The 27841-nt window shown below is 59.3% G+C and overlaps 1 protein-coding gene and 1 long non-coding RNA gene across 3 annotated transcripts in view; one reads left to right on the top strand and one right to left on the bottom strand.

The window, feature by feature from the left end:
• Positions 1 to 172: 172 nt before the first annotated feature.
• On the bottom strand, positions 173 to 27835 carry Cntn2 (contactin 2). 2 transcript variants are annotated; one of them, XM_010613052.3, is made up of 23 exons: positions 27790 to 27835; positions 20123 to 20277; positions 15881 to 16025; positions 15597 to 15772; positions 15299 to 15394; positions 14815 to 15024; positions 14406 to 14505; positions 13014 to 13189; positions 12519 to 12655; positions 12067 to 12208; positions 10813 to 10963; positions 10581 to 10708; positions 10170 to 10345; positions 9720 to 9840; positions 8896 to 9054; positions 8483 to 8632; positions 6950 to 7020; positions 6423 to 6657; positions 6180 to 6292; positions 5061 to 5247; positions 4717 to 4829; positions 4297 to 4465; positions 173 to 3956 (listed from the first exon to the last, which is right to left on the bottom strand). In XM_010613052.3, exons 2-23 carry the CDS (start codon positions 20190 to 20192, stop codon positions 3847 to 3849), a joined length of 3135 nt encoding a protein of 1044 aa, XP_010611354.1. In that variant the 5' UTR covers positions 20193 to 20277; positions 27790 to 27835; the 3' UTR covers positions 173 to 3846. The 2 variants fall into 2 exon arrangements, with proteins under 2 accessions (XP_010611354.1, XP_033618099.1); XM_033762208.1 differs by having other exon boundaries at positions 6180 to 6241.
• LOC104854519 overlaps positions 26225 to 27841 on the top strand; it is a 9153-nt gene continuing 7536 nt past the window's right edge. The window contains exon 1 of the long non-coding RNA XR_002025006.2: positions 26225 to 26614. This is a non-coding gene — a long non-coding RNA (uncharacterized LOC104854519). The remainder of the gene's footprint in view (positions 26615 to 27841) is intronic.

The raw sequence follows: 27841 nt of genomic DNA, 5'->3' as shown, positions 1-27841 counted from the left end.
AGCAGATGCCCGCTGTGCTCCAAGACATGCCTGGGTCTGCTGGCCTAACGAATCTTGCAGTACGGACTATGTGTTGTAACTTCTGTAGAGGTAACTGTGACGCAGGAAAACAGGGTTACAGAGAGGCACAAGGAGCTGCCCTTCAGCTGGGGGAGAAAACAGCTGCTGGCAGCCACCTCAGCAGGTTGAGAAACCATCTTTATTTAAGAACTGCCTGCTACCAGAGTCGATAAATAGCTACCATTACAAGAAGTACAAGAGCAAAATCAGGGGCCAGAAGGGTGGCTCCGTTTGAACAAAATCCTTCAAGTCAGTGGTCCAGCGAAGGCCTAGCATTGCCAAGTCCCGCGCTCTAAGCTACCGGGGTCCCAGCATGGGTGATAAGTTGGTGTCTTGGGCCACGACAGGATGCAGCCCATCTAAGGCACAAAATGCCTTAGGCCTCTGAGGCTGCCTGGGGCTCAGGCAAAGCTGTGACCCCTTTTGTTCCTCTTCAACTGTCCTTGCCCTGCCTCCCAAAGCTAGGACACATGTACAAGTCCACAGGGCACCCCGCCATCAGATGCCTGTTCTGCAGAACTCTTGAAGTCCCTTAGCAAAATGCCCTCTTTTCCCAGGTTCCGCTCAAGCTAGGGAGACAGCACCACGCCTGTGCCAGGGACCCAGGTGTGTGGGGACTGCTGTCCCCTGACGTACAGGAGGGAGCCCCATTGGGAGTCAGTTGGACGTGGGAAGGAAACAAGGGGAGTCCGACATCCTCAGCCACCTTACATTTTAGGGCTCTTGCCCTGAGTGCAGGTGGGTGGCTCTTGGGACTGCCCTGGGGCAGTGCCCACTGGGGAAGGCACTGGGTGGTAACCATAATCCCTGGGGTGAGCCTTTCCCCTTTATGGCTTCCTGTAAGGTGCCAGACCACAGCAGATGGCTTCTCCAAGATTTCCTGTGTGCAACACTTGATTCTGAGAACCTCAGTTCTGGAAAAACTTCAGGCATCTCCCACCCTCTCACGTCACTTCACGTGGCCCACGTCACAACTTCACGTGGCCCAGATCCCTCTGTGAGACTCAAAATTCTGAAAGACCCCTAGACAAGAGGCCGCTGAACTCGTGCCAGGGTCTCTGTGGAAGCTTTTCCCAAGACCTAATTCCAGTCTCTCCTATTGTTACTTTATCAAATAGAGAAAAGGATGCCCCAGCCCTGCCCCCATGGCCTGCCTCTCTGACACCAGCTCTGTTCCTGCTCTGAGTGAAAGCACTGACCTCGAAGCCCTGGAGAGAGCTGCCCTGCCCTATGCCGCTAGGACCCAGAAGCCACGCCCTGTGTGCCGACTGGGGCACCTGTCTCCCTGGCTCCTGGACAGCTGTCTGCTAGGTGGCTGTCCCATCTTCAAGACATTCACTGGCCACCAAGCTGTAGGGCAAGCTGTCTCCCTTGTCGCCTCCTCTGGGGCGTGGTGTGTGAGGAGGAAATCTAGCACTTAGTCATGGGGATGGGCTGAACCCCACTCCCTCAGCAGGAAGAGACTGAGAAGCTGTGTAGCCTAGTCTGCTGCTCCAAGCAAGCACAGGTCCAAGCAAGAGGGCTGTGCGAGCGTGCATGTCCTCAAGTCACCTCCGTCTCAGCAAAACTTAGCACTCTACCTGGAATTTCAGGCTGCACAGGACCGTCTGCCTTTAGTACAGTTCTACATCCCCATCCAACAAATTCTACCTGCACAGTGGTGACAGTTTCTTGATTAAAATGTTCCCCGGGTCTCCCAGCAGATCTGCCTTCCTCTTCCTCGTGGACCTCATTAAAAGGAAGTACTTGGTTGTATTTCTTCAAGCAAGCTTCGCCTGTGCCAAGCCAGGTCATCCCTCACTCCGGCAACTGGACCCCATCCCCTGCCTCCCTGCTGAGTGAGGAGAGAATCAGACGAAGCTTGGAAAGCTTGTGTCTCTCACTGTCCCCTTTCACCCTGCTGGGCACAGGCCAAAGCCCAGCTAGCAGGGGACAGAAAGGGGCTAGGCCACCTGGAGTCCCTGCGAGGAGGAATGGCTGGGAGCTGAGCCCCAGCGCCCTCATGGGGATGGGGAGCAGGTGAGGGGCTCAGGAGAAGGTGTGTGACCTTACGTTTTTAAAAAAACTGTAGTGGGTAAACATCAACATAAACCCGCCCAAGAAAATAGAGCAGGACTTAGAAGTTTAAAAAACCCTAGCAAAATAGAGCTCTAACTGTAAACTACAGAAAACAGGCTTAAGGTCTTTGCGGGCAGATCCCTTCCAGATGCTCGTCCCATTGCTTCTGAACATGAGAGGCCCCGTCAGTGCAGGCTTTGGGGATGCCGGCTGTACTGCCCCCACGGCCTCCATCCAGGGACTCCTGTCCTCGCTTTGGCCTCTTTCTGGAGCAAGGGTAAAGGGGCTAGGGCCTTCGAGCCAGCACAGCATGTGGAGTTCCCAGCAGAAGCCAGGCTAAGAAGGCAGAGAGGACCTGGATGTCTCCAGGAAATCTGCCTGCGCCAGGATGGGCCAGGCCGGCCGATGCACGTGATCACCAGGCTGAACTCAGGGAGGAGGCACATCCCACTCTGGCCTCAGCCACCTTCACAGCCGGCACTGCCTCCAGCAGACAGGTAGGAGACTCCAGTTCTTAGCCCAGCCCTGCACTTACAGGCTGGGATCTGAGGAGTCCCTAGCACTCTTTGGCCTCCATTTCATCATCCGTGAAGGGCCAGGTGTGGACAAATCGAGCTCTAAGGCCTCTTCCGGCTCTGATGGCTTGTGACTGGGAACACACCCTGAGCTCAAGGTAGGATGTCCCTTTATTGACCCCCTTTTCCTCTGGGAATGGAAGAGTGGTTCAAGCAGTCTGGGATCTGGTCTCACCAGGCAGTCCAGAGAATTCCCAGGAGCAGGCAGGGCCATGTCTCTCCTTGCCTTCCCAGAGCCTCTCGGCCTCAGGACGAGGGAGGACAGAGTGGACGTTACACTCTGGCCCTGCCTGTAAGTGGGGGAGGCAGAGGCGGGGCCGGAGGAAGGAGGGGGCTGTGCAGGATGGAGGTGGAGGGGCGGGGGCCCTCCCCAAAGCAAGCCCTTAGGTCACCCAGCCACCTGACGTGGCTCTATCACCCTTGGGGTGACAGGGTTGGGTTGGCAGTGTTGGCTGGGAGGGCAGTGTCACCTGGACGGTGGCTGTGCCTCAGGCCTGGGCAGGTGCCCCTTTCCAGCGGGGGTGCCAGCCTCAGCCCTTTGCAGCTCCCCCTGAAGCAGCCTGAAGCCTCACCCCAACACCAAAGGAGTTTGGGCTCCCAGCCCCGGGCATCGGGCCCTGGCTCTCAGCCTCCAGGGCAGGCAGGGCTGCTCGGGGTCATGGAGGACAAAGCCAGGTCCCGTCGTGCCACTCCTCGGGAGACTGGGGGGCTGTGGTCCCAGGGTTTGCCTTCACTTTAGCTGAGGGAAGTTGCTATTTGTGCTTGGTCCCACGTCTTTAGCCTGCCCAGTGTCCTGCGGGGACCAAGACTGCAGTCAGGTGGCAGAGCCACACGTGGTCTCAGAGTGCCATCTCTGCTGCTTGGCAGGTGGCATTAAACTCTTTCCCAATAGGCCTGTTCCTTTGGGGTCCAGGCGGTGGGCTCAGCATCATCATAGAAGTCACTGCCTGGTGCCTCAATTCAAAGAAAAAAAAAATCCTTGCGCCGTGCTCTTCGGTGGCAGAATAAGAAATACCCTGCTTCCAACAGAGGGACACTGTTTAAAGCAGGTGTTCGAAGCCAGCCCCTCCGCACAGTGTCAGGCCACCGTGGCGTCGGGAAGGGGCCAGGACCCGCTGGCTGTGTCCGGGGGAGGTGGCCGTGGGCTCTGAGATCAGAGCTCCAGGTAGCCTATGAGGACGAGCATCGCCACTGAGCGGGAGAGGATGGCGCCGGCGTGTGGGGCCGGGCAGACCGCCGCGTTCTCCACCATCATGCCCGTGCCTGAAGCCAGCAGCAGAAATGCAGGGCTGAGTCAGTGAGGGCCAGGAGCACCCCAGCCCAGCCTGTGACATAGGACCCACACCTTTCCTGAGAGACCAGAGACCCGCTGCGGGCCAGGGGTCGCCAGGGGCACCCTCCGCACTACTCCTACAGCACGGGGGGGGGCGCCACACCCGAAGGACAGGCAGCCTCACTTCCCTGGCCCTAGGGAGGCTCGGTTGCTCTGGGTCCCCGCGTTACTTCAGTTCCTGCCTGTCTTCTTCCCTCTGGGCTGGCCTTGGCTTGGGTGGTCTGGGGAACCCTCAGAACCCGGGGGATGAGGCTGGGGAGGAGTCGGCACCTCCGTTCCTCACGATGTGGACTTCTGCCGGGGTCCCGTCCCCTCCGGGCCCCGTGGTCCGAATCCGTACGAGGGCACGGCCAGTGTCCTCCGGCATGGGGATTTCTATCCAGTTCTTGCTGCTGAGGTGCAGTATGGGAGTCGGGTGCACGTCACTCTGGTACAGCATCTGAGGGAAGCCGTCCTTACAGGGGAGGAGCCTCCCGCCCAGCCCAGCTGCAGCCCTGGGAGGGGCCCTCACAGCTCCGTTCCTGCTTGCCGCCCTCAGCTCACCCCAATCTCATCTTCTGCATCGACCTCATCTGCCCTCTTTTAGTCTCCCCCAGGCCATTTTGCGTCGGCCTCGCTCAGATCCCTCTGCCCTGAGCTGCCCCTCTCCTGCAGCTCTCTTCCCGTTCCGGCCGACAGGCCCCTTCCTACCTTGTAGCCCGTGACTGCAGACTCATTTCGGAGAGCGACCACAGGGTCCCACTTGATGATGAGGCTGGAGCTGGAGAAGGTCCAGGAGATGTTGCCGGGGGATCTCCGAGGCGCTGCAAGGAGGGAGAGAGGAAGAGACTCCCAAGCCAGCCCCTCCCGAGTGTCTGCCTAAGCAGGTTCGCTCAGGACACTGTCGCCCCTGGCCAAGATACAAAGCCCATGCAGATCCAGGAGGAGAGAGGCCCCGAATTCTATCCCCGTAGCCTTGCTTCTGCCCAGCGTGTGTCTTGTCCTCAACCAAAGTGTGGTCCTGGAGGCCCCGCCCCCCTGGTGCACAGACTCACGGGGCTTCATGGTGGTGGCGTTGGTGGAGGGGCTGGCGGGCCCGGTGCCAGCCCGGTTGTAGGCCCGCACGGTCACGTGGTACTTGGTGTTGGGGTACAGACCGGTGACACGGGCAATGGTCTCCAACCCTGCTGTCCTCACCCGGTCAGCAGCGGCTTCTTTGTCCCCAGCTTTCCAGTAGCGGATCTGAGAGGGGCAGGGGTGCCTGGGGCCAGTGCCAAGCCTGGGGTCCTCCAGCCTCCAGCCCCATTCAGTTCCTGTCCTGCTCACCTGAGTCCTGTGACTCAGAACCTGCGTACGAGATCAGCAGCACCCAGAGAGCAGGGCCACATGGATGTGAGTGCCTGGGTCCCTGGGACTGGTGGCCCAGCAGGGTGCCCAGACTCAGAATACTGCTTCAGGCATGGGCAGGGGTGGGCACAGGCTCAGCCTGGACATGGCCTGCCCAGTTCATTGCATTAATCAGGCTGGTGACCGAGGGGATTCCGCAAGGACAGGAAAGGCACACTTGTGCTTGTGGAGTAGGGCCTGTCCTCTGATGGATGAGCAATACAAACCTAGTTTAACGGCAGCTGTGATACTAAGACCTCTTCCAAATCAAGGCAGAGTCTGGGGCGATCTTCTGCCTGCGGCTGCCTGAGCTGATTCTCTTGGTGGGATTCTATAGGTTTCCTTGGAGCCCAACCCGAAGGTTCTCACTCAGGCAGTGATGCTCCTGGTTTTCTCCCTTTCCTGCCCCCTGATCCCTTGCAACTCTGCAGTCAGGAGGGGGCGGCTGGGCCCGGAGTCCCCAGGGACAGGCGATCAGTGAGTATATAGGACCATGCTGTTCGCTCTGCAGTCCGGAGATGCCAGGCTGGGTGGGCCCTGGCATGAAAGGAGCGGACTGTGCCCCTTCCCAGGCCCGCTCACCCCACCCCCGCCCAGCTCCCAGCACTGGCTCTGACAGGCATTTACCTCTGGGCTGTGTGCACATCTGTCCCCCAGGGGGTCCTCCAGGGATCCCCTGTGACATTCCCACGCATGTCCGCAGAGACTGGGTGTCAGTGGCTGGGTGATTACAGGAGGGATGACTGGACCCTGCACCCCGTCCTGTTCACACCCCAGCTTGTGCTCACCTCGTACCCCAGGAGGATCCCGCTCATGTCCTGCTGCACAGGCTCCCAGGTCACGTTCATCTCTGAGGATGAGAACCCCTTGGCCCAGACCTTGGTGGGGGCCACCCTGGGCTCTGGGGACCGAGATAGAATGGGCTGAATTCCCCAGGGCACCCCCGTGTCTCACAGGATTTGGGAGGAAGGGAGAGGAGGTGCCCAGCCGGAAGTGAGTCCCCCCACCCCCCAGGATGAGCGGCTCCCCACCTTCCTCCGCAGAGTGCACTATCGCCGTGAGGCTCTCGGGTCCGTCCCCGCGCCGGTTATAGCTGCGGATCTTGACCTCAAAGGGCGTGTAGGGCCGGATGCTCTCGTTGCTGTAGATGAAGTACTGGGCATCGGCGCCAGGCACTCGGGCGGTCTGCCAGCTGCTGCTGCCCTGCCTGCGGAAGGACAGCAGGTAGCCGAAGCCGTCTCCGTTCTGGTACTCCCGTGACATGGGCTGAGGGCAAGAGTGTGGCGTGGGCGAGGGGTCGCGGGCGCTTTCCCTGCCCAACCCCTGGCTCCGCCCAGCTTTTGCCAAGAGGGGCAGCCCCGGGATGCCTGTGCCCGCTGTGGTCTTAGCTTAGCCTGCAGGGGACTTAGGGACGGAGAAGAGGGAGTTGTCGGCCTGTGGGTCAGAACTGTGTGGCAGTCCCTTCTGCAGGCTGCTCAAATGGGGGACGAGCGGGTGGGGACAAGGCCTGGCCCTGGGGAGTGAAGGCGCCTTCCCACTTCTGTCCCTGCCGGCTTACAGTCCAGCTGACGACGAGCTCTCCGGGGGCTCCACCTCCTCCACTGAGTCCCGAGGGTGCCACCGAAGGGACTGTCAGGGCCAAGGGACACAGATGCGGCTTGTTACTGGGCAGCAGCTGGCAGAAGCCCTGAGCTGTGCCTGCAGAGCTTCCCACCTTTTGTGGGCCTTGACCTGAGATCAAATCCCACCTCTGAGGTTTCCCTGCCGCGTCTCCCTCCCGGGTGAGGAACTTAACCTCTCGGTACCTCTCCTCCCTAAGACGAAGACAGTGCTCTCTAAAAGGCTATGACAAGAAGAGGCTGGAGGAGAATGGCTAGTACGCGGAGGTGCTGAACAAGTGACAGCTGTGTTGGCTTAAACTGAAACCCAGAAACCAACTCCAGTTTGCTTTAAGTGAAGGGGAACGAATTACCCAGAACTGTAGTTAATGGAGGAAACAAAACAAAACAAAAACCAACCATATAACAAAAAAAAGAGCCCCATTTCTTTTCGGTTCCGGGCTGTTTTATTACTGTTTTTCTTTCTGTGGAAGATTTCATTTCCCAATTGTCTCTAGTATTAAACAAGGCTTATTTCTGTATTAAACCAAGGGTGTATTGTTCAGCTCCTGCAGGTTGGCTGGGGCTCTGAATATTCCTGCAGAAACTGCGCTGGGTTCTGGTGGTGACACCGTCAGGCCTCACACTTTGCAAGCAGCACTGAAGCCCACTGCCTTTTGGTCCCGGAGGCGCATTGCTGGTGCCCACTCCGTTGGTGCATAGCCCAGCTGGACGTTAAAGCCCAGCGCGGTGCCTTTGCAGCACAGGTATCTTGGGTCATCCACTCTGGGATGCGAGAATAAAGGAAGCCCCTCATCTCCTAGCTGCTCAGGGAGGAAAAGGTGCCCTGTCTGGAATTTCCCACTCCGGAGAGGTGGGAGTTCAAAGGGTCCCGAGACTCCAGAAGGAGCCCAGAGTCAACCGGTGAGGGGCAACGCGAGCTTAGCACACGGCCCGCGGAGGTCCGGGTGGGCAGGAGGAGGTGCCCGGACCCCATTCCCTGCTGCGGCCCAGGGCCCCAGCACTCAGGGCCTGTCTGCCCCAGTCCTGCTCTGACACCCACAAGCCTTTCCAGATTTCTTCCTCCTGCTCCAAAGGAGCCATCTAAACAAGAGTGCGGAGACTCGGGCTGTTTCCCCCAGCCTTGTGCAACACACAGGTGCACACACGTGTGCACACACACACACACACACACACGCACGCCTTCTAATTAACTGATGTCTGCCACACATGCTTATCTAGGAGGACAGCTTCCCACCTCCCAGGGTCCTGGGTCAAGTCCAGACTTTGCCAGTGTGACCCTTCCCTTCTCCAAACTGGTTTTCCCCTTAAAAAAAAAAAAAAATACACATTCTCGGTGTCCTTTCCTGTTAGGACGGAAAGCCTGGGGAACAGGGTTGGACCTTCACAATGGCTGCTCCTTTAGGGTTCCCTGTATGGTGGCCCAGAATCTGCCCTGCTGAGAGCCCTATGTGGACCCCCAGGCCCCTGACCTGCTTCCTTGGTCCGGATTCTGCTGGAGGGCCCACTGGGCTCACCGGTACCCAGGATGTTGCTGGCCAACACCCGGAACTCATAGTCCATCCAGGGCGTGAGGCCCAGCACTTGGGCGGTCTCGGCATTGCCCTCGATGTTGGCAGGATCTGTAAGGCACCAGGGAGTCACAGGGCAGCATGGGTTTATTCTTCTGCATGTAGATAGCAGGCACTGGCTGGAAACTCCCTGGTACCCAGCCCTGTGGGTGGGTCATATACTAAGCACTCAGTACCTCTGCCAGAAATGATTGAAAACTAGGAAACACTGCTGCCTTGGTCCCCTAGCTAATGCTGTGGCACCCCCACCCCTCACCGTCTGACCCCTGCCCCTGCCTTCTGACCCCTCCTGCAGCCAGCCTTCTTACACTTACTGGTCCGAACCTGCCTCCACTTCCCCGCGGGTGGGGTGCGCACTTGCAGGGTGTACTTGGCAATGGGGCTGTGGTTGTCAAAGCCACGGCTCCAGCTAAGCTGAACGGTAGTGTCACCGATGTCTCTCACCACCACGCCTCCCGGGGGGCCTGGGGGACCTGTACCAAGAGCGTGAGGAATGGGCGCTTTCAATTGGATTCAGGCCTGGCTTGGGCTGGTGCAGTACCCAAGCAGGGCGGCAGAGGGCGCGGCAAATGTACCCGGTGGGAAGGAGGGTGTTGTAGTGGGGGGAGGGACGAGTGCAGGCTGCGGGCGTTCACGGTGGCTGCCCTTACAGAGGGATGGACAGTGGAGCTCGTCCAGCACTATACTTGAAAACCGAGCCCAGCAAAGCACTGACCTGGGATGTTTAAGGGTGGATTTGCTGCATCCCTGGGTTCTATATGGACTCCAGACCCCTGAACTGCAGCTCTTTTTAAATTTTTTATTTACTAAGTCACTAAGGGCCTCACTAAGTCACCTAGGGTGGGCTTGGATTTGCAATCCTCCTACTTCAGCCTCTGCTGCAGTGCTGGGATTACAGGTGGGTGTGCATCACCATGGCCTGGCTTGGGGGAATTTTTTTTTTTTTCTCTTTAAATTTGACTCTGGAAGAAAATATGCCAGTCTCTTAAGGCCCGCAGAGACCATGCTGCAGAGACCGGCTTGGGGCCTCTCTGGAAGCCTTCCCCACCACGCTCAGGGAGCCAGGGCGAGCAAGTCGGGACGGCGCAGCTGGCCATGAAGGGAGCTCGGGACAGGGACAGGGGGGCAGCCACGTCACCTCGGACCAGGACGGTGGCCTCTTTCGATGCACTGTCCACCACCGTCTGGGCCATGCACGTGTACGTCCCCCCGTGGCGCAGCTGGGCGTTCAGGATGGTCAGGTCCCCGACAGTCTCCTTCTGCGGGGTCAGAGAAAGTGGCCCAGGGAGCCATGAGACACAGGCAGGGCTCGGGATGTCTGTGTCCCTACAGCTCAGTCTCCTGCCATCAGTGGGAGGAAGCAGCTGCCCACGCCCCCTGCACTGGGGACAGCATAACGAGAGCAGTTGTGGAGGGTCTTTGGGCACTCAGAATTCTATGTTTGCCTCTCATCCTCCCCTGAGTGCGCAGTCTTTGGTTGGGTCCGGGAAGGCTGGCCCTTAGCCCAAGGGTGAGCTCGCTACAGAGAGGCCTCGGTGGGACGGCAGGGAACAGGGCGCCCTGCCTGTCTGGAAGGAGGGGTCCTCACCGCGCTGGCCCTCCGGTAGTGACCCCCGGGCTTGTCCAAGTCGATGGGGAAGTCGTCTAGGGTCCAGGTGAAAGTGAGGTCCATGGTGGGGTCGTGTGAGGCGTGGCACTGCAGTGTCAGGTTGTTGCCCAAATTGATGTCGGCGCTGGAGGGGGCCAGAGTAATCTTGGTTGCATCTGTAGGACATTAAAAAAAAAAAGAATAGCAAGCGAGGCTTCTGGGTGGCTGTGGGACAAGAAAGCCCAGGGAGGGACACATAGTGGGCCAAGAGCTCTGTCCCGCATAGCCCTGTGACCAGGGGCAGGACGGACTGGAGAGGGGCCGGGCATGGTCCCAGCAACCCCGGATCCTGGGGTGGCTCAGAGGTGGCACGGGACGCTGGGAGGACGCCCGGCAGGCCCCAGCCCTTACCGCGCACAGACAGGACGCCCGTGCTGTTGGCCTTGCCCATGAAGTTCTCAGCAAAGCAGGTGTATCTGCCTTCGTCTGAGCGGCTGATGTTCCTTATAACCAAGGTGCCGTCCAGTGTCACTGTCACTCTGCACAGGACAAGGCAGGTGCGGCCCACATGGGTCACGCGCAGGCACACGAGGGGTGACCAGGAAGAGGGGCAGGGCGGCTCCGGGAGTGGGGCAGGGGGCACCTGCTGCTGTTGCCCAGAATCTCCGTCCCCTTGCTCCAGAGCACCGTGGCCTTGGGTGCTGCCCGGGGCTGACAGGCGATGCTGATCTCCCCACCCCGAGCCGCTGGGATCAGGCGCCTGACCGGGTTCTGCCGGAAGTCCGGGGCCAGTGCTGGAAAAGGGCAGGGCTGGGTCACTACAGGGAGCGGCAGCGCCCGCCACCCTCTGTTGCGGTGTCATGTGGGAGTGTGCTGGGCCTCCAGAGACCGAAGAGCTCCGGGAGCCTCACGTTCTGGGTGCATCCACTGTACAGCCCTTCTGGCACCCCACTGCCACCGCTCTGTCCCTGGCCACTGAGTCTCCCACCTGGGTGATGATGAAGATGAAGAAGATGAGGATGAGGATGATGATTAGGTTTTTTTTGAGACAGGGTCTCACTATGTAGCCCAGGCTGGCCTTGAACTCACAGTGATTCTTTGCACTTGCTATAAAGTTTGCCAGGAAATTTCCCTGAGTGTCACAAGGCTGGATTCTTCTGAACACTCAGCTCGCATCCCAAATGTGGGAAGTCTTTCCTGACCACCTCACCCACTTCACACTACTCAGTTTTCTTTATGCTGTATGTTCATGGCTATCAGAAATTGTGTAATGATTTGATTTTGTATTGAGTTGTCCCTCTCCTTCTATGGGTTGTAAGCTGCCTGCAGGCAGAGTGGTGATCTTTTGCTTCCATGCTCTAGGAAGTGCTAAGTATTGGCTGAGTGAACAAGTCTTAGTTCAGCCTCACTATAACTTATGAGTCAATAGCAATGTACCCATTTTACAGACGGGGAAAGTGAGGCTCAGCAGCCTGGAGTCACACAGCTAAATATTAACACTAGCTGTGAGCTAGGCCCGTCACACGGGGCAGACCCTGATGCTCCACCTCTGTCCAGGGTGATTATACCTCCTGTTCTAGAAATTGAGAAACAGACGCAGAGACACAGTAACTCGCCCCAGGTCAAGCGCAAAAGGCACTGTATCAAACACTGGTCTGATCAGGATGGTTGGTGGTGCTTTTGCTGCCTGTTTTTCTCTGTGGCAAACACTGGCTTTGGGGGTGCCAGGCATGGAGTGGGCTGAGGCTCCGTGCCCTAGGAGCTGCGCCTCCTTCCCGAGCTCCCTCAGTCCTCAGAGGCAGTGGGCAAGCCGGGTGACCCCCGTGCGTGTGTGGCGTTAGAGGCTGAGGCTTAGTACTCTCGTGCCCACCCCGCGCTCCCCTCCCGGGCCCTGTACCTTGCACGGCCAGCTCGGCGCTGGCGTAGATGGTGCCGTGCTTGTTTTCTGCCACACACTGGTACATGCCCGAGTCTTCCAGGCTCAGCTTGGAGAACCGCAGGTCCCCGGCCGACACCTCCACCCGATTCTGTGCAGAGCCCTGGCCCAGGGTAGTGCGGGCAGGGGAATCAGGCTCAGGGAGGGCGAAGAGAGGCGCCAGGCTCACAGTCCCTTGGGATGGGGCTCAGGGACACCGCCGGGTCGGAGGGGCCAGTGACCCACTGAGGGCCACACCCCGCACCCAGCTCTCTGGGGCTCTGTGCAGCGGACTGGCCTGTGGCCGTGAGACTCCGCCGGGAGAGCGCCCGGATCCACCAGAGAGGCTGCCAGGTGCGGGGGGGCGGCATCGGGGTCCGAGGGAGCCAGCTGAGCGGAGGAGGGGGCTGTTCAGGAGGAGGCTCCCGGGTTACCTGGGAGGCCAGGGGCTCCCCGTTCCTCAGCCAGCGCACTGTGGGCCGGGGCTTGCCGGCGGCCGCGCAGCCCCAACGCAGGTTGGCGCCTATGTCGGCCTCTGTGTCTGAGATCACCTTGAGCCACTCGGGCTGCGCTGTAGGGAGCAAGGGAGAGAAACCGGGATGACAAGGGAGCAGCCCCTCGCTTAGAGCGGAAATAATCGCAAGGCTGCAGTACTTGTTCCAGACAGCAGAGGGCGCTGCCCGCATCCTGGGACCCAGAAGACACAGGGGGCAAAGGGGAAAAGAGGAAAAAGTTGCGCTCCGTGGTCTGGTCGTCCCAGCGGTCGTTTTATCGACTTAAATCATCCTGACCCCTCCTGTGTGCTTTCTGCACTCCCGGCTGAGGCTCCGAGCTGGCCCCAGCAGCCCCAGCCTTTTTGATCCCACACCCGGGGCAGCCCTGGAGTGAGAAAGCTCCTCCCAGCTTTGGGGCCCCGCCCCGCCGGGTACCCTGCACGATGACGCGGCCCTGGACGGTGTCGCGGCCCCTGGAGTTCTCCGCCTCGCACTCGTAGGCGCCCTCGTCCTCGAAGCTCACGCTGGGGATCTGCAGGGTGGGCTCGGCGGTGGCCCACTGCGGGGACAAGGAGCCGTCCACTTTGCGCCACTTGATCCTGGGGACAGGGCTGGGGGGGAGACGGAGTCAGAGGGGCCCTGCTGGGCAGCCGGGGAGGGGACCTGGGGCCTGGGAGGGGACAGCACCCGGCTGACTCTCCTGCTCTTCTCCTAGGTAGACTCGGAATCCAAGCGGGAAAAGAACCGGGAGCAGGGCTCCTGGCCCCTCTGGCCCCTGCCACAGCCAGGAAGCCACCAGAGCTGGTCTGTCCCCAGGCTGGCTGTGGCCTGTGACTTGTGTCCGTAGGCGTCCCCTGTCCTTTCAGCCCACTTCTGAAAGTCTCTTTAGCTATTAGTAATCTGTGAATTAAAGTGGACTGCAGATCAGTGGGGTTTTGGTTTTGGTTTTGGTACTGGGGAGATCTAACCTAGGGATGCTACATTCCCTGCTCTTTATTTTTTTTAAAATTCTTTTTTTTTTTCAATTTTGAGGTAGCATCTCACTAAGTTGACCAGGCTGGGCTGCAAGTTGCAGTCCTCCTGCCTAGCCCCCTTAAGCACTGGGATTTCAGGAACTAGCCATCAAGCCTACCTAGGAATCAGAGAGTCTCAAAGGGCCAGTGTGCCCTCCCATGTGCTTTTCATGGGCATTTTCTGGAGGCCCTAATATCTTTTCACAAAGCAGCAGCCTCATATCTGAGGAATGAAGAGACTGATGCACAAGTCACATTTCTTTTATTCATTCCACAAACATTTACTGAGCATCTGCTACTGCTTAGTCCGATTCCAGTGACTCCTTTTCCTGGGAGAACAAGAAAGATAACACTTTCTGTTCTAATTTAAAAAGTGGGCATTTGTTCACATGGGTAGAATATTTACTGACTGCCAGGTGCTGTTCTAAGGGTGGTTCGTGTATTAATTCATTTAACCCACACAAGCATGCTAGAACCACCTCACCATCATCACCACTTAAAATGAGGAAACGGAGACAGACAGGTTAGATAATTTACCCAAGGTCTCCCGGCCAGCAAGGGGCGGAGGTGGGATTTGAACCAGGAAGAATGGGTTGGGGTCCACACCAGCCTGCGGCCTGGGTTTCCTTGAACTGTCAGAGGCTGTGTGTGTGGCCGCAGGACCATGTGGCCCACGCATTAAGAGTCCTGGTGAGAGGTGCCTCCCAGAGAGGCAGACAGTGACCAGTACCCGCAGGCCCCTGTGGTGACCTTGCCCAGCCATCCCCATGTCCTCAAGGTGTCCCACCCAGGGAACCTCACCCCCGTCACTCACTTCCCAAAGGCGAAGCATTCCAGGGTGACCTGCTGTCCCACCAGTGCATAAGTCTCTGTGGGGAACCGGGCCTTGATGCTGGGCGCAAAGAGCCGGGGATCTGGGGAGAGAGGAGTCTTGCAGGCCACAGGCAGCAAGTCCAGGGCGGGGCAGCTCCTGCACTCAGGACCCAGCATTGCTGCACCGCTGGGGCTCGTGCCGCTGGGTAACGAAGCGGGTGGGATCTCAGGAGCTGCTGTTCCATTCTTGGCCCCGGCACAAGGGTCTGGGGCCAGGCTGCAGGAGGACCAGGTCCAGGCCCTGGGTCCCGTGCCCCGAGCTGCTCTCCACCATCTCCAAAGGGGACCCCGTCTGTCTTCTCTCTCGGCTCCCCTCCCACCGTGCCCATTCCCCGCCCAGAGACCCTGACCTTCTGCCGCCAGGTTGAGCTGCGCGAACTTGCTGAAGACACTCTTGGTGGAGAAGTCCATGTGGCTGGTGGCCAGGCATGAGTAGTTGCCCAGGTCGGAGGCGTTGGTCCGGGCGATGTACAGGTTCCCTGTGGTCTGGGACACGAAGTGACGCCCGTCCGTCGGGATGAAGTTGGGGAACTCATTGAGGAGCCAGCGGTAGGACAAGCCTAGGATGAGGGGAGTTTGAGGAAATGAGGGAGTGCTGGGCTCAGGCTGACGTGGGTGAGAACCCAACCGGCAGATCCTGCCCTGAGAGTCCCCGTGCTCAGAGGTGGGCTTTGTGACCCTAATCTGTCCTCGGGGAGTGCTAGGGGCTGGGGGCCTACCATCAGGGGCAGAGAGAAAGTGGGAGATACAGGTTACCTGCCACCTCTCCTCCCTCCTTGCCCTGGGGGGCATCCACGCCTTTCCTGTGCCCCCGGCCCCAGGGCCCCCACTTACCTGGGTAGTGGGCGGGTGGGTTACAAGGCAGCATCACCCCCCAGCCTTCGTGGGCTTTCACTGGGTCGCGTTCCTCCTTGGAGAATTCCTGCAGAACTGCGGATGGAAACAGGGCTCAGGCATGTCCTCCAGGCCAGGTCCCCTCCCCACCTCCTCCTCCACAGGGAGGCCACAGTCCATCCGTGAGTGTGGAGTCCGGTGGGGACGCCAAGCTTGGGGGTGTCACCTGTCCTTGTGGACCTCTCCCACCCCTTCTTGCCTCCCAGTCAGCAGCCTGGTCCCCTCTACCCAGCCTCACAGCCAAAGCGGAGCACGGCCTCCCTGCTGATGACAGTGCCCACGGCGTTTGAGGCCAGGCACTGGTAGACACCGGCGTCCTGTGCTTTGGTGGGGTTTGTGATGACCAGGTTGCCGCCCACCAGCTGGTGACGAGAGCCCGGTTCCAGCTTCATCTCTGTGCCGTTCATCTTCCACCTGCCACAGAGGACACAGCAGAGGACGTCAGCCCTGTGGTGGCAGGGCCGACAGGAGGGGAAACCAAGGCTTCCCAGGGCATCCCAGCACCCACTGCAGGGGTCTCACCTGTAGGTGGCAGGAGGGCTGGCCCGGGCCCGGCATGCCAGGGTCACCTGCTCCTCTGTGGACTCCTCTGGGAACAGCAGGCCTAGAGGCTGGTCTTCAAAGACAGGCCCGAAGGTGGCTGGGGATCCCTGGGCCAAACTCCAAGCTGCAGATGGGAACACCATGAGTCCTCAGGGCTTGGGGCTAGCTGGAGCCTGGCCCTGGGCTGCACTGTCCAGCAGAAGTCTCCGAGCTCGTGGGAATGTTCCATTTTCTGCACTGTCCAATATGGCGGCCACTGGCCTCTTGTGGCTGCTGAGAACTTGAGATGTGGCTAATGCGGCTGAGGGATTGCGTTTTTAAGATAACTTAATCTTAAACTTAAAATTGAATTTAATAAGCTGGGCAGGACCCCTTGGGCAAGTCAGCTCAGTCAGTTACCCACACTACCCTCAGGTATTAAGCACCTGCTGTATACCTGGCACTGGGCTGTGAAAAGAATCAGACAGACCCTCCCTAAGCGAGCTTGTGACAACTGACGGTGCAAGGTGCCATACGCCGTAATAGTGGTTTGGGACCAAGGTGCTGGGACCCTCACAGTGGGATCAGTTCCTACCACCCTGGGGGACTCAGGGAAGCCTCAGCAAATTCATCTGAGATGGATGCGGTTGTACAGGCACTAATCCCAGCTTCTTGGGAGGCTGAGGCAAGAGGATCCCAAGTTTGAGGCTAGCCTGGGAGACTAGGTAAGACCTTGCCTCAAAACAAAAAGTCGAAGGACAGGGGAACTGAGCCCAGTGGTATAGCACTTGTCTGGAAGGGGTCCCATACCCAGGACTGCAGAGAAAAAGGGGCAGCGAGGGTGTGGGTTCCTAGAATCTATGCTGTTTGGGGGCTGAGCAGCCCAGTGCAAAACACTCTGGGAGGAGCCTAGGCTAGACCTCCCAGGCTATTCAAATGAATGCCAGCCTGCGTGCTCGCAGGGTGGGGATGGGGGAGAAGGAAGGGCTGACGGGGTGGATGGAGGGCAGGTGGACTGGTGGCAGTCTTGTGAAATCCCAGTGTCACAACTTAAGAGGCTTAGAGAAGGGACTGACTTGGTCACATGGCAAGCCTGTGACCCAGCTGGTCTGGACTTCAGGTGTCCTGAAATTGCTGAACCAATGGGGAAGGTAGAGTTGGCACAGCAGCCCGGTCCTGGGCAGATGCCCCCTCCCTCAGCACCACCGTCCTGGAGGACAGTGCCTCACGCCTCCTGCCTGCCTGATGAGCCACTGTGATGTGGGGGGCAGCTCCCTAATTGCCCCCCATCTCTCGGTACAGCTCCCTTAAGCCCTCCTTGGTGGATCACAGACCGGAGGGACCGGTAACCAATTTGTGCCCCCTTTCCGATGCATCCAGCCGCCAGCCTCTTCCAAGAATGGGCTATGCTGCAGCTGAGGCCCAGCCCGGCCCCTGGGGGCTGGGGCAGCTGTTCTGCAGCTCTCAGAAGGAGGGAGGAGGCAGGGCTCCCAGGAAGGGCCAGCACAGAGTCCTGCCCCACACACACCAGCCTTGCTTCTGTCTCACTGCTGACCCCAGGGCCTTGGAGGGGCCACCGCTTCTCCTTTTAGCCGCAGAGCCCAGCCTAATCCCCAGTTAATGATGGTGGTGGAGAGTAGGGACCACGGCCCCAGCTGGGACCACTGGGAAGATGGGAGGAGCCAAGAAGCTGGGAGGACCCAGGACAACAGCCACTCCGGAGCTATCTGGGTGGTGGGGCGGCTGGAGCCAGGCACACTGATGCTTGGAGACTCTTTCCTCCTGGAAAAGCTTTCTCCCCGGCTGTCAGCACATGCACAGCCTCATGCTCACCCAGTACCCATGTGTACACACTGCCCTATCACTCATGTGCAAGCTTGTGTCACACACACGTTCATGCCTAACACGGCACTTCTCTAAGCTCTTCACGGGCCAGAAGTGTGCCTGTGCCTCCATGCACAAGTGCAGCGCCTGGCTGCATAGACTCATTTCTATGTGAGAGACTGATAATAAACACATAAATGGAAGGAACCGTACAAATAGGCGTTACTGCTCAATCCTTTGCTGTTTATCAGGTACCACTCGCCCATAGCTCCTTCTTGTAAACACTCCGCATTTTCTTATTTTACCAGTGTGGAAACAGATTTAGAGAGGTTCAATAACTTGCCCCACACAGCAAGAAGTAGAGCAGGAGATTCTGCCTGTGGCCAGCATTCTTTTTTTTTCTCTTTCTTTTCTCCTCCTCTTTCTCTCCCTCTCCTTCTTCCTTTTGTGGTACTGGAGGTTGAACCCAGGGCCTTCTCACTGAGCTGCGTCTCCAGCCCTCTTTAATATTTTATTTTGAGGCAGGGTCTCACTAAGTCTCTAAGTTGCCCAAGGTGGGCTTGAACTTGCAATCCCCCTGCCTCAGCCTCCCAGAGTGCTGGGATTACACCCGTGCACACCATGCCATGGTGCCCATCAGAAACAACGGGGCCCTGTTCCATCACAAAGGCCAGGAATCAGAATTGCTAGCAGCTCCTGGAGTCCTGGAGTCTGGGTGGTGCCGGACAGTTGAGTGGGTCCGGTGCCCAGGCTGTAAGAGAAGGCCTAGAGCATTCCAAAGGGTGGTGGCGGGGACCCTGGCTCTGTGTTGGGGGCCTTCAGACAGCTCCCTCCCTTAGTGCTGCACCCCTCTCATACCTGCTTTACAGCAGCCACATCCACAGACACCCCCACACCCCCGTTTCCTCCACAGCTGCATACACACCCACCTACACATGCAGCTTCCGCGCGCGCACACACACACACACACACACACACACACACACACACACACAGAGTCCTGGTAACTCTTTCCTTGGATCCAGGCATCAGGAGCCTGGCTGGGGAGGGGCTTGGAGAGCTGAGGAGGGAGGAGGAGCTGCACCACCTTCCTGCTCTTCCCTGATCAGGGCCCCAGGAACCCAGAGCTCTACCCCGAGAGCAGAGCAGTAAGAAAGCCTAAGGCTGAGGTACCGTCCTGGCAAGGGTGGAGACCGGTGATGACATTTACCACCTTTCTCTGTCTGTCTGTCTCCCTCTCTCTCAGAGGAGCGGGTCCTGGCCCCTTCGCAATGGTCCTGTGGCCCCTGGATGCTGCCCACACTCCCTGCTTAGGATGGGGCAGGTCCAGCACCACGTTGTGCCCGAGGGAGGGGTCACTGAGGAGCCCGGGCACCTCTCTTCCACCCTCTGTGGGCTGTGTCCCTCTCTGTGCAGTCCCAGCTGCCCACACGAGGTCGGCCCTGTTTCCCAGAAGCCTCTTCCAGTTGGGTGTAAGACTGGGAGGCAGCGAGGACAAAATGAGAAAATCTGGAAGCAGGCCCGTGGGCAGGCGGGACCGCCGCGGCGCACTGGCTCAACCTCGCAGGCGCTGTGGGTGGGGAGGGGCAGCCTGAGCCCTGAGAGCCCGGATGGTGAGGGTGGCTACTGTGGCTCCGGTTCCCCGCTGTGCAGCTCTCTAGGGGAAGAAGAAAGGCAGCTCAGCCAGCCAGGCGGTGGGGCTGATGGGGTCAGGGCGGAGGCCGAGCAGTGGCCCCCAGCCCCTGAGAAACAGGCCTGGACCCCGCTCCATCGCTAGCAGGGCGGCTCAACCCTGTGTCTCACGTCCCTCCTCCACTCTCCTCCAAACTCAGAACCAGGACGCTGGAGCCTCCTCTGCTCTGCCTAAACTCGCTCAGTGCTGCCCCCCACCGGTCCCCGGAGGGAACCTCCTAGAGTTCTGGGGCGTCATTGCTGCCACCTGTGCCGGGGAATCCGGAACAACCGGAGGTGAGTGCGGGGCGCCTGAAGTGCGGCTAGAGAGCTGGGTATCACCGTTAAAGTGAACTGAACCTTAAGTTTCGGCTCTAGGGGCTGGGGGCGAGGGGTAGTGTGCTTGCCTAGCAGGTGTGAGCCCAGGCTTTGATCCCCGGTACCATGAAACACACACGCACACACGCACGCACAAGTGGTGCAGCTCCCATTGTGCCATAATCTTGCTGTGTGACCCAGAGGAAGCTACTTGCCCTCTCTGGGTCATTCTTCCTTCCTCTACAGCACAACAAAGACTCATTTCCTTTCCTAACCTCAGATGAGGATTATTTAGCAAGGAGGTGGCCTCGGAAATCTAGGCGCTAAGCTACTACGCAGAGGCAGTCATTTGCATAATCATCACCAAGTCATAGCAATGATTTGACAACATCATCAGCCCTTTGGAGACCAGATGAACCAAGCGCTTACCTGGGGAGGAGACCAGGGCCGTGGCCAGCAGCAGCAGCAGGTGTGGCTTCGTCGCGGGGCGGGCCCCCATGGTGGGCTGTCCAGGTGGATGGGGATCCGAGGGGAGAAGCCTCAGGCCTGGGAGAGCCTGGCTGGACGCTGATGCTGATGAGCACCTGGGAGGAGATGCAGCGCCGAGCAGGCAGGTGAGGCCAGTCCGCCCAGCACAGGCCCCTCCCGTCAGCGAGGCTCTCGCTCTGCACCGGCCGCCACCAGAATCACCGATCCATCCGATCCTCAGGGCCCTGGGGAAGGGGCTTGGCTATGACCTCCCAGCTCTTCGGGGCTGAGTGCCTCCTCCTGTCCCAGGGAGTCCTGCTTTGCCCTCAGGAGGCGGGAGCTGAGAGAGGACCTGCTGGGAGGCAAGGCCCTCCTGCCGCTCACGGTGAGGGCCTAGAGAGGAGAGCCAGGCCTGTGCCTGGGAGGGGGACCAGTGACAGTGCTCTGGGCCAGCTCCTCCCCCACCTCTCTCCTACAGCCACCTGGGCGGGTTAAAAGGTGCCTCTGGGAGCTGCATTAAGTCTCCGGGGACCCCCTCATTATTCGCAGTGAGGAGGGAGTCGTGATTTACCCTCATGGTATCGCAGGTCAGGGATTTAGATACTTGGCACAGGCTAACAGCCCTGCAGAACTTCAAGGCCCAGGGTTAACGCAGACCCCAGAGAAGCCTCCCTGCGTCAGGGCAGCAGAAGCCTGGGTAGAGCCGGAGCTCCCAAAGCCCCACCCTGTGTACGCAGGGCGTCCTGCACCTCCTTCACTGTCCCCTCAAAGATCTCCGAAGGGACAGGGACCACCCACAACCTCTGCCACTTCCTCAACAGCACGGCTGGCGCATGCAGGAGCTGGAGGTGGGGAGGAGCGGCCTCAGGGCCCACCAGGAGGAGGTGGCAGGGGAGTCAGGGTGGCAGTGAGCAGTCCCCTCCCTGCCGGACTCTGCCCTCACGGTGGGTAAGGGCTCCCGCCCGGTCACCTCCCCCAGGGCCTGTTCCTCCCTGTCCTTGCCACTGTCACTTCCAGACTAGATGCTCCCCACCCCTCCGGAGGCCCAACACCACCTCTGCCCCCTGTGATTCCCTTCTAGGCAGGGCAGCCTCCCCCGCAGGGCTGCAAGGGGAGAGCCAACATGGGCCCATCTGCACTCAGAATTCAGCTCTGATGGTTTTCTTTTTTAAATTGAGATAAGGTCTGCCTGAGTTGCTCAGGCTGGTGTCTAGCTTGCCGTCCTTCTGCTTCAGCCCTCTCTCCCCCCAGTTGTGGGGATCATGTGGGGATAATCCCACACCACGTCCGCCTTCCAGCTCTGAAGGACTCTTGGTGCCCTGCCCATGAGGCTGATGTGGTTTCCCCAGGGAGACCCCATGTCCGTCTCGGTAGCTCTGTTTGTCACAGAGTGCCTGGCACAGAGGAGGTGTTGCTTGTGTTTCACACTTAGCTGATGGAGAACATCTGTGGTTCCATGTTTCCGGGAGTGGCTGGGAGTGGACACACACACACACACACACACACACGCACACACACATGTGCTCTCAGATCCCTAGGGTCAGCAGGGAAGTCTCAAAAGTATGCCCCAGATGCCATACAGGTGCAGGACTCCTCAGATCAGGGAGGCACAGAGAAGGACGGAACCTTCCAGGACCGGACAGGGCTGTGTAATTCAACTTCATCTCTTCACGACTCTGTGGAGCCCAGTTACTCCTATCTGCCATGCAGAGACTGAAGGTGCACTGCAGGGGCACCCTGCAGTGGAACCTCAGGCTGCTCAGACTTGCACTGGGGCGACGCTTGGGAGAGAGGGAGGAAGGCCCTGCCCCAGGCTCTGCCCTGCTGCTGGGGGAGCCTCCATTTATCTCTGCTTCAGATGGGACTCTTCCAGGAGGTTTCTGGTAGGGAGTCTCTCTGAAGAGTATGAAAACCACCTCCTTGGCAGAGGTGACCACGGACCATTGTCTGGCACAGAGCAGGTCTGGATTGTCATCTGCTTGGTCCTGCGTCCGCCTCCATAGCTAGGAGCTCTGTGCAGGGCAGGGACTGGCCTGGGAGGAGCTGGGCTGCAGGCTCTTTTCCGGAATATGCCAGAGCAGGGTGGAGAGGGACATCACAGTGGTTACCTCCACCCTGCAGTGGTCACAATTAGTCACTGTTTCCATCTCCGGACAAGATGCCTACAGATCACAGATCATCCGACTGCTGCTCATTTTAAGCTTCAGCTTAATCCAAACTCCATCAGCCAACTCTCTAGCCTAAGGTCCTGGGGGTCCTTGGGGGGCCAGGATCTGCAGCCTTAGAGGATATGTGTGGGATGGAGAAGGACCTTGGGTGGCCTCTGGTGGGCACTGGACATGGGTCAGCCTGATCAGATGTACACTGAGCCATGGCCATGCAAGAATCACACACACACACACACACACACACACACACACACACACACACACACACACACCACACACACACACACACACACGGTATGCCTGGAGGTGAGGGAGTTGGCACACAGTTTTGCCTGCATCCATTTCATTGTCTTGTGTATTAGCCATGTACCAGGCACCATGCACAGGGCACAGAGGAGCTGGTGATAAAGACACAGCCATTAGGGGGCTCCCTGACCACCCGGGAGTGGCTGTAAGACATGCGCTCACTCATCTCCCTGACCATCTGCCCTGTGATACATTCTAGAGTGCCCAGGGTGGAGGAGGCTTTTTGTCAGGAGCAAGGCTGAGTGGAGCTATGCCAGGTCCAGAGCTGTTCCCTAGCCCCCACCCCTGAGCCTGCCCAGCTTCACCCAGGCCAGCTGCCCTGGCACAGGGGTGCAGGCACAGGCTGGCACAGTCGGGCACAGGCTGTCACCATCCAGGGCTGGTCCTGTGAGGTACCAGTGCATGAGGGGACAGGCTACTTGGGGGCTCAGGAACCAGGGAAGCTGGCTAGTGTTCTGAGCTCGGGAAACAAAGGGCCCAGGGACAGCTGGGGACAGCAGGCTGTGAGCTAGACTCCAGCACGTGACAGGCTTTCCTGGTCTAAGGACCCCTGCGTGGAGCCAGTCAGAGATAAGAGGTACACTCCTCCAAATGCGGCCTCTCAGGATGCAAATCCAGCCCTGGGTTTACCTCTCTTCCTCCAGTCACGAGACCGGAGCACTAAGGGATCTGGGAACAATGGGTTTGGCGTCCTCGCTAGTATGAACCTAGCGTACAACCGAGCCTCAGTCTCCCATCTACAAAATGGGGAGGAGGTGGGTCGGCCCCATTTGAAGGAGCTGTGGTGTTATGAGGTTAGAGTTGCACCTGGTCCATGGCATGTGCTCAGGACAAAGCAGACCTCAGGCTATCTCAGCTCTCATATGTCCCCAGGAACCCTGCTCGTCCATGAGTCAGGCTTATCGATGCTGTCACAACTGGCCATATGCACACGAGCTTGGCACTGACACACCCACCACCTTCCCGGCAGGTGCCTTCTTCCTCTAGCGTCCCACAGGTGGAAGGACCTGGGCGAGCCCCAGCAGCCAGCCCAGGCTGGGGCAGATGGACATTCCTGTGGGAGCGTCCCCTACACTATGTGCTCAGGAGGGACCCAGCTGGGACATGATTGTGGGCTGTCAGGGCCAGAGTGTCCCTTTCAACCCTCTACTTTCTGCCTTGCAGGATGGAATGGCAGAGCTGGGTACCCTGTCTTCCGTCTAGGATGGACAGCTCTGTCGTCCTCCATCCTCCAGGAGGGCCTCAACGATCCCCACGTCCCTCTGGGAGGATGGGGCTGTGTGGTGGCCTGGGTGGGGACTGCCGGGGTTGTCAGTGGGAGGAGGACCGTGGTTGAGCGGTCTTGGTGATGCCTGAGGCTGCTGCCCGAGCTGGAGAGGCTCTTAGGACAGGTGTGGGTGGACAGGGGCCTCTGTGGCCCCAAATGGGGGACAGAGGAGTGGCACTGCCAAGTCTTGCCTCAGCCCCTGTACGTGCTGCCCCCCTCCTCCTGAGCCTCCCTGCAGGCTTTTGGATTTGCAGCTCCCCTGCCCCAGCCTGGTGCTTCTGTGCCCTCCAAATCCGCGACTCCTGCTCATGCACCTGTCCGAGTGCTCAGCTTGTTCATGGGGCCGTCTGGCCTGGTCTGCAGCCTGGAGTCTGACCCTCCAGGGCCAGCCTCTCCAGTGCAGGCACCTCTAGAGCAGGGGGCAGGAGAAGGGAAGAATCAAGCCTTCTGCAGGATCTGGCTCCTGCCCCCAGCCACCCCCCGCTCCCCTACCCTCCAGGGCCAGCCTCTCCAGTGCAGGCACCTCTAGAGCAGGGGGCAGGAGAAGGGAAGAATCAAGCCTTCTGCAGGATCTGGCTCCTGCCCCCAGCCACCCCGCCCGCTCCCCACCCGATCTCCCATCTCGTCCAACTCCACTCTGCATGTTCTCTGCCAGTGCTCCTGTGAATGAAGACACTATGGGATGGGCTCTGAGCAGCAGGACCGCAGCGCGCACACACGCGTGCACACACACACACACACACACACACACACACACACACACACAGAGCCTCTGTCCCAGGGAGCAGGTTCACACCCCACGGTCTCCTCTGCCCATCAGTGCTACCTTGGGCTGGGCTGGAAGACGCGTGGTCCATCTGCCAGAAACTTTCTCAAGCCAAACATTGGTGAGAAAGTACATTTCAAAGACGAACTCAAAGCCCAAGTGTGAGTGGTGTTCGTATTTTTGGAGGGATTCCTAGGGCAGGACCAGGGCATCAGGAAAGAGGGAAGAACAGGAGCAAAGTACACCCCAGTGAGGCGGAAAGGACTCAGGTCAGACTGGGGGCGACACTTTCTGAGCGGGAAGATGACAACCTCCTTTCGGGTGGTGACTGAAGGTGGCGTGGAGCCGGGGGTCTGGGCCAGGGCTAGAGTCTCCCCAAGTCCCTAGAAGTTCCCAGCCTCCCCACATCCTCTCACGTGGCTCCTGGTTGTAACTCAGGAACCGGAAGACAGCACTGTTCTCCTTCCTCCCTGCGTGCTGGACGTCCCTTCCTTCACGAGGATCACTGTTCCCCAGCTGAGACCAAACTCCCAGGCCTGTTGCTGCCCTGGGAAATTCCTGGGACTTCTGCGGGCTCTGTGTCCTGGCTATTACCATCCTGGCGCGAAGTGAGTCCTTGCTGCAAAATTATGCCCAGTTCCTTTGTTTTTGTTATTTTTGTTTTTGGTGCCAGGGATCGAACTCTGGACCTTGCGCTTGCCAGGCAGGAGCCAGAACCACTGAGCTAAATCCTCAGCCCCCCAGTTCCTTTGTTTACCAAAGAGGATTCCAACAAAAGCGAAAGCACTTAATGTTCTCACCCCAAACCCCAGCATCTTCCTCCCTAGGATAACTCATCCCTTCTCATCTCAGGAGCCACTGGGTCCCCTCTTAGACATGAAAGCCAAGCTCCCCCCAGGGGTGCCCACCCAGGCAAAGCCTTCTGAGGCTCCCCCAGCTGGAGCCCTGTCCTCCCGATGTCAGCCCGCCCAAAGCCCACAGGGTCCCCACCGGCCAGAGGGTGGCCTTCCTGCCCCGCAGTCCTCTGCCCTGAGCCGGCCTGCAGGAGCTGCCCGGGCCTGGGGAGGAGTCCGCCCTCAGACAGACACAGGGGGACCCGCAGACTCCGCTCTGCTGACAGGCAAGCAAAATTTCTTCTCAATTTGGTTCTTCAGTAATGACTTGGAACAACTGTCCTTGCTCCTGGCGTCCTGGAAAGGGATCCTTCTGGGGCCGAGGGGGCAGCGCAGTGGCCAGGTGTCTGTCTAACATGTGTGAGGCATGTGATTCTCAGCACCACAGAAAGGAGGGGATCCTGCTTCCCAAGCCAGTGCTCACTGTCCAGCGTCACACACGGAACAAGGCGGGCAGGTGGGAAATCCAAACACGCGCTGCGGTCCTGCTGCTCAGAGCCCATCCCATAGTGCCTCCATTCACAGGAGCACTGGCAGAGAACATGCAGAGTGGAGTTGGACGAGATGGGAGATCGGGTGGGGAGCGGGCGGGATGGCTGGGGGCAGGAGCCAGAGGAAGCCGTTTGTTCGGTCAGGGGAGGGGCGTGAGGGACGGGTTGGCTGGATGCGGATGCCATTGGAGGGAGAGTCTGGCCCTCTAGCCCCGCCCATCTCTGAGGGCATCGTGCCTGCTCCCCTGCCCCTCTCCTCCCTTGCCACTTAGTGGGGTGAGCATGAGGTGGCAGGGGGACCTCGATGACACTCACACCGTCAGCTCAGGGGCCCTCATCTGCCCGCCTCACCTCCTGCCTCCCGTTACTGGGAAGGACTCCAGCGGGACATCGGGAGGGACTCTGACCTTGTGGAAGAAGCCTATGAGTGCCTCTGCCTGGGCTTGGCCAGGAAGCCGTTAACTGGGGACAGAGGCCAAGAGAGGGGTACCCCACGCCCAGGAGTCTCGGCCACCTCAGCATCACCTCAGGTGCCTGCTCTTGAGCTCCTGGGCCCCATCAGGTGAGTGGGACATGGGAGCAGGCATCAGAGAGACCGAGGGCTCCTCTGGCCGGAGGCTGGGGAGGGACCGGGCACTTGGGTGCTCTTTCTGCTTCCTCTCGGGCAGAGGGAAAGGTGCTCAAACCCACCCTGCCCAGGGCGGGCTGTGCTCATGCCAGATTCCGAAATAACCTTGACTGACAGCTGTTCCTTGGGGACACAGGCTCAGCCCCTTGCAGGAGAGGACAGTGAAGTGCCAGGCTCTGCCGGGTACAGCACAGGAGGCTCTCCTGGAACAGGGGCTGCTCGTCTGGTGCTCCAGCTTCTGGACCTGCCAGCTCTTCTTGGAGGAGGTGACAGGATTCAGCTCTGGTCACTCACAGGGTCACTTGCTGCTTCCCCAGCTCTGTCCCGTTACCTAGGCCTATGGCGCTGGGCACTGGGCTTGCCTACTCCTTCTAGAACCCCCTGGGAAAGCCAAACTTTGGGAAAATCCTTTCCTCCTGCCAGAGCAGCTGAGAGGGAGAGATCAGCGAAGACAAGGGGGGAGGGGAGAGAAGGAATTGCAGCCCCAGTGTTCCAGGCTTTCATGCCAGAGAGGGGCTTGCCTCAGTTTCTCCTACCTGAACCCCAGCTCCTGGACAGACCTTGACCCAAACTTGTGCTCCACTCTCTCCTTCCTCTTCCCCAGCCTCCTCCTCTGCCCAACGGAAGCAAGACTTTGCAAAGAGGTCACCCTGCACAGGCAGCGCCCAGGTGACCTCAGATTTGAGAAGCTTGGCTCCATTCTATCCAGGGCTTATGGGGGCAGGCTAGGGCCCAGGGCCTGGCCTTACAGACCAGCCTGGCACTGGACTGGCATCCCAGGGTGGGCCCAGGCACCCCTGCCCTGTCCTCAGGCAGGTGCCACGGCCAGCCTGCTGGCTGAATTCCTGGACACACTCCCAGGGGCAGCCTCCTGGCCAGGCTCAGCTGGAGAATGCCACCCACGTAGGCAGGGTGGAGGAGAGGCGAGGTCCAGTGGCCCTGCTGGGGCGGGGTGAGCAGTCAGACCACCCTCCCCACCACGTGGGCGTCCCTGTCTGCCTCGCCCCTCCCAAGTTACAAGTGGGGCGTTTAGGGGCCAAGAGCGAGCCCCTGCCCTCCCAGCGCCCAGGAAGCCCTGGGATGGAGAAACAAAAGCTCTTGGCACCTACCTGCGGTGAAGGAAGGGGCTGCCTGGGCACGTGGACGCTGCCCGGATTGGCG

Source organism: Fukomys damarensis, unplaced genomic scaffold (genome assembly GCF_012274545.1).
Source record: "Fukomys damarensis isolate Sample0158 unplaced genomic scaffold, DMR_v1.0_HiC HiC_scaffold_11, whole genome shotgun sequence".
Taxonomy (NCBI): Eukaryota; Metazoa; Chordata; class Mammalia; order Rodentia; family Bathyergidae; genus Fukomys; species Fukomys damarensis.
This window is presented reverse-complemented; position numbering and strand designations above follow the sequence as displayed.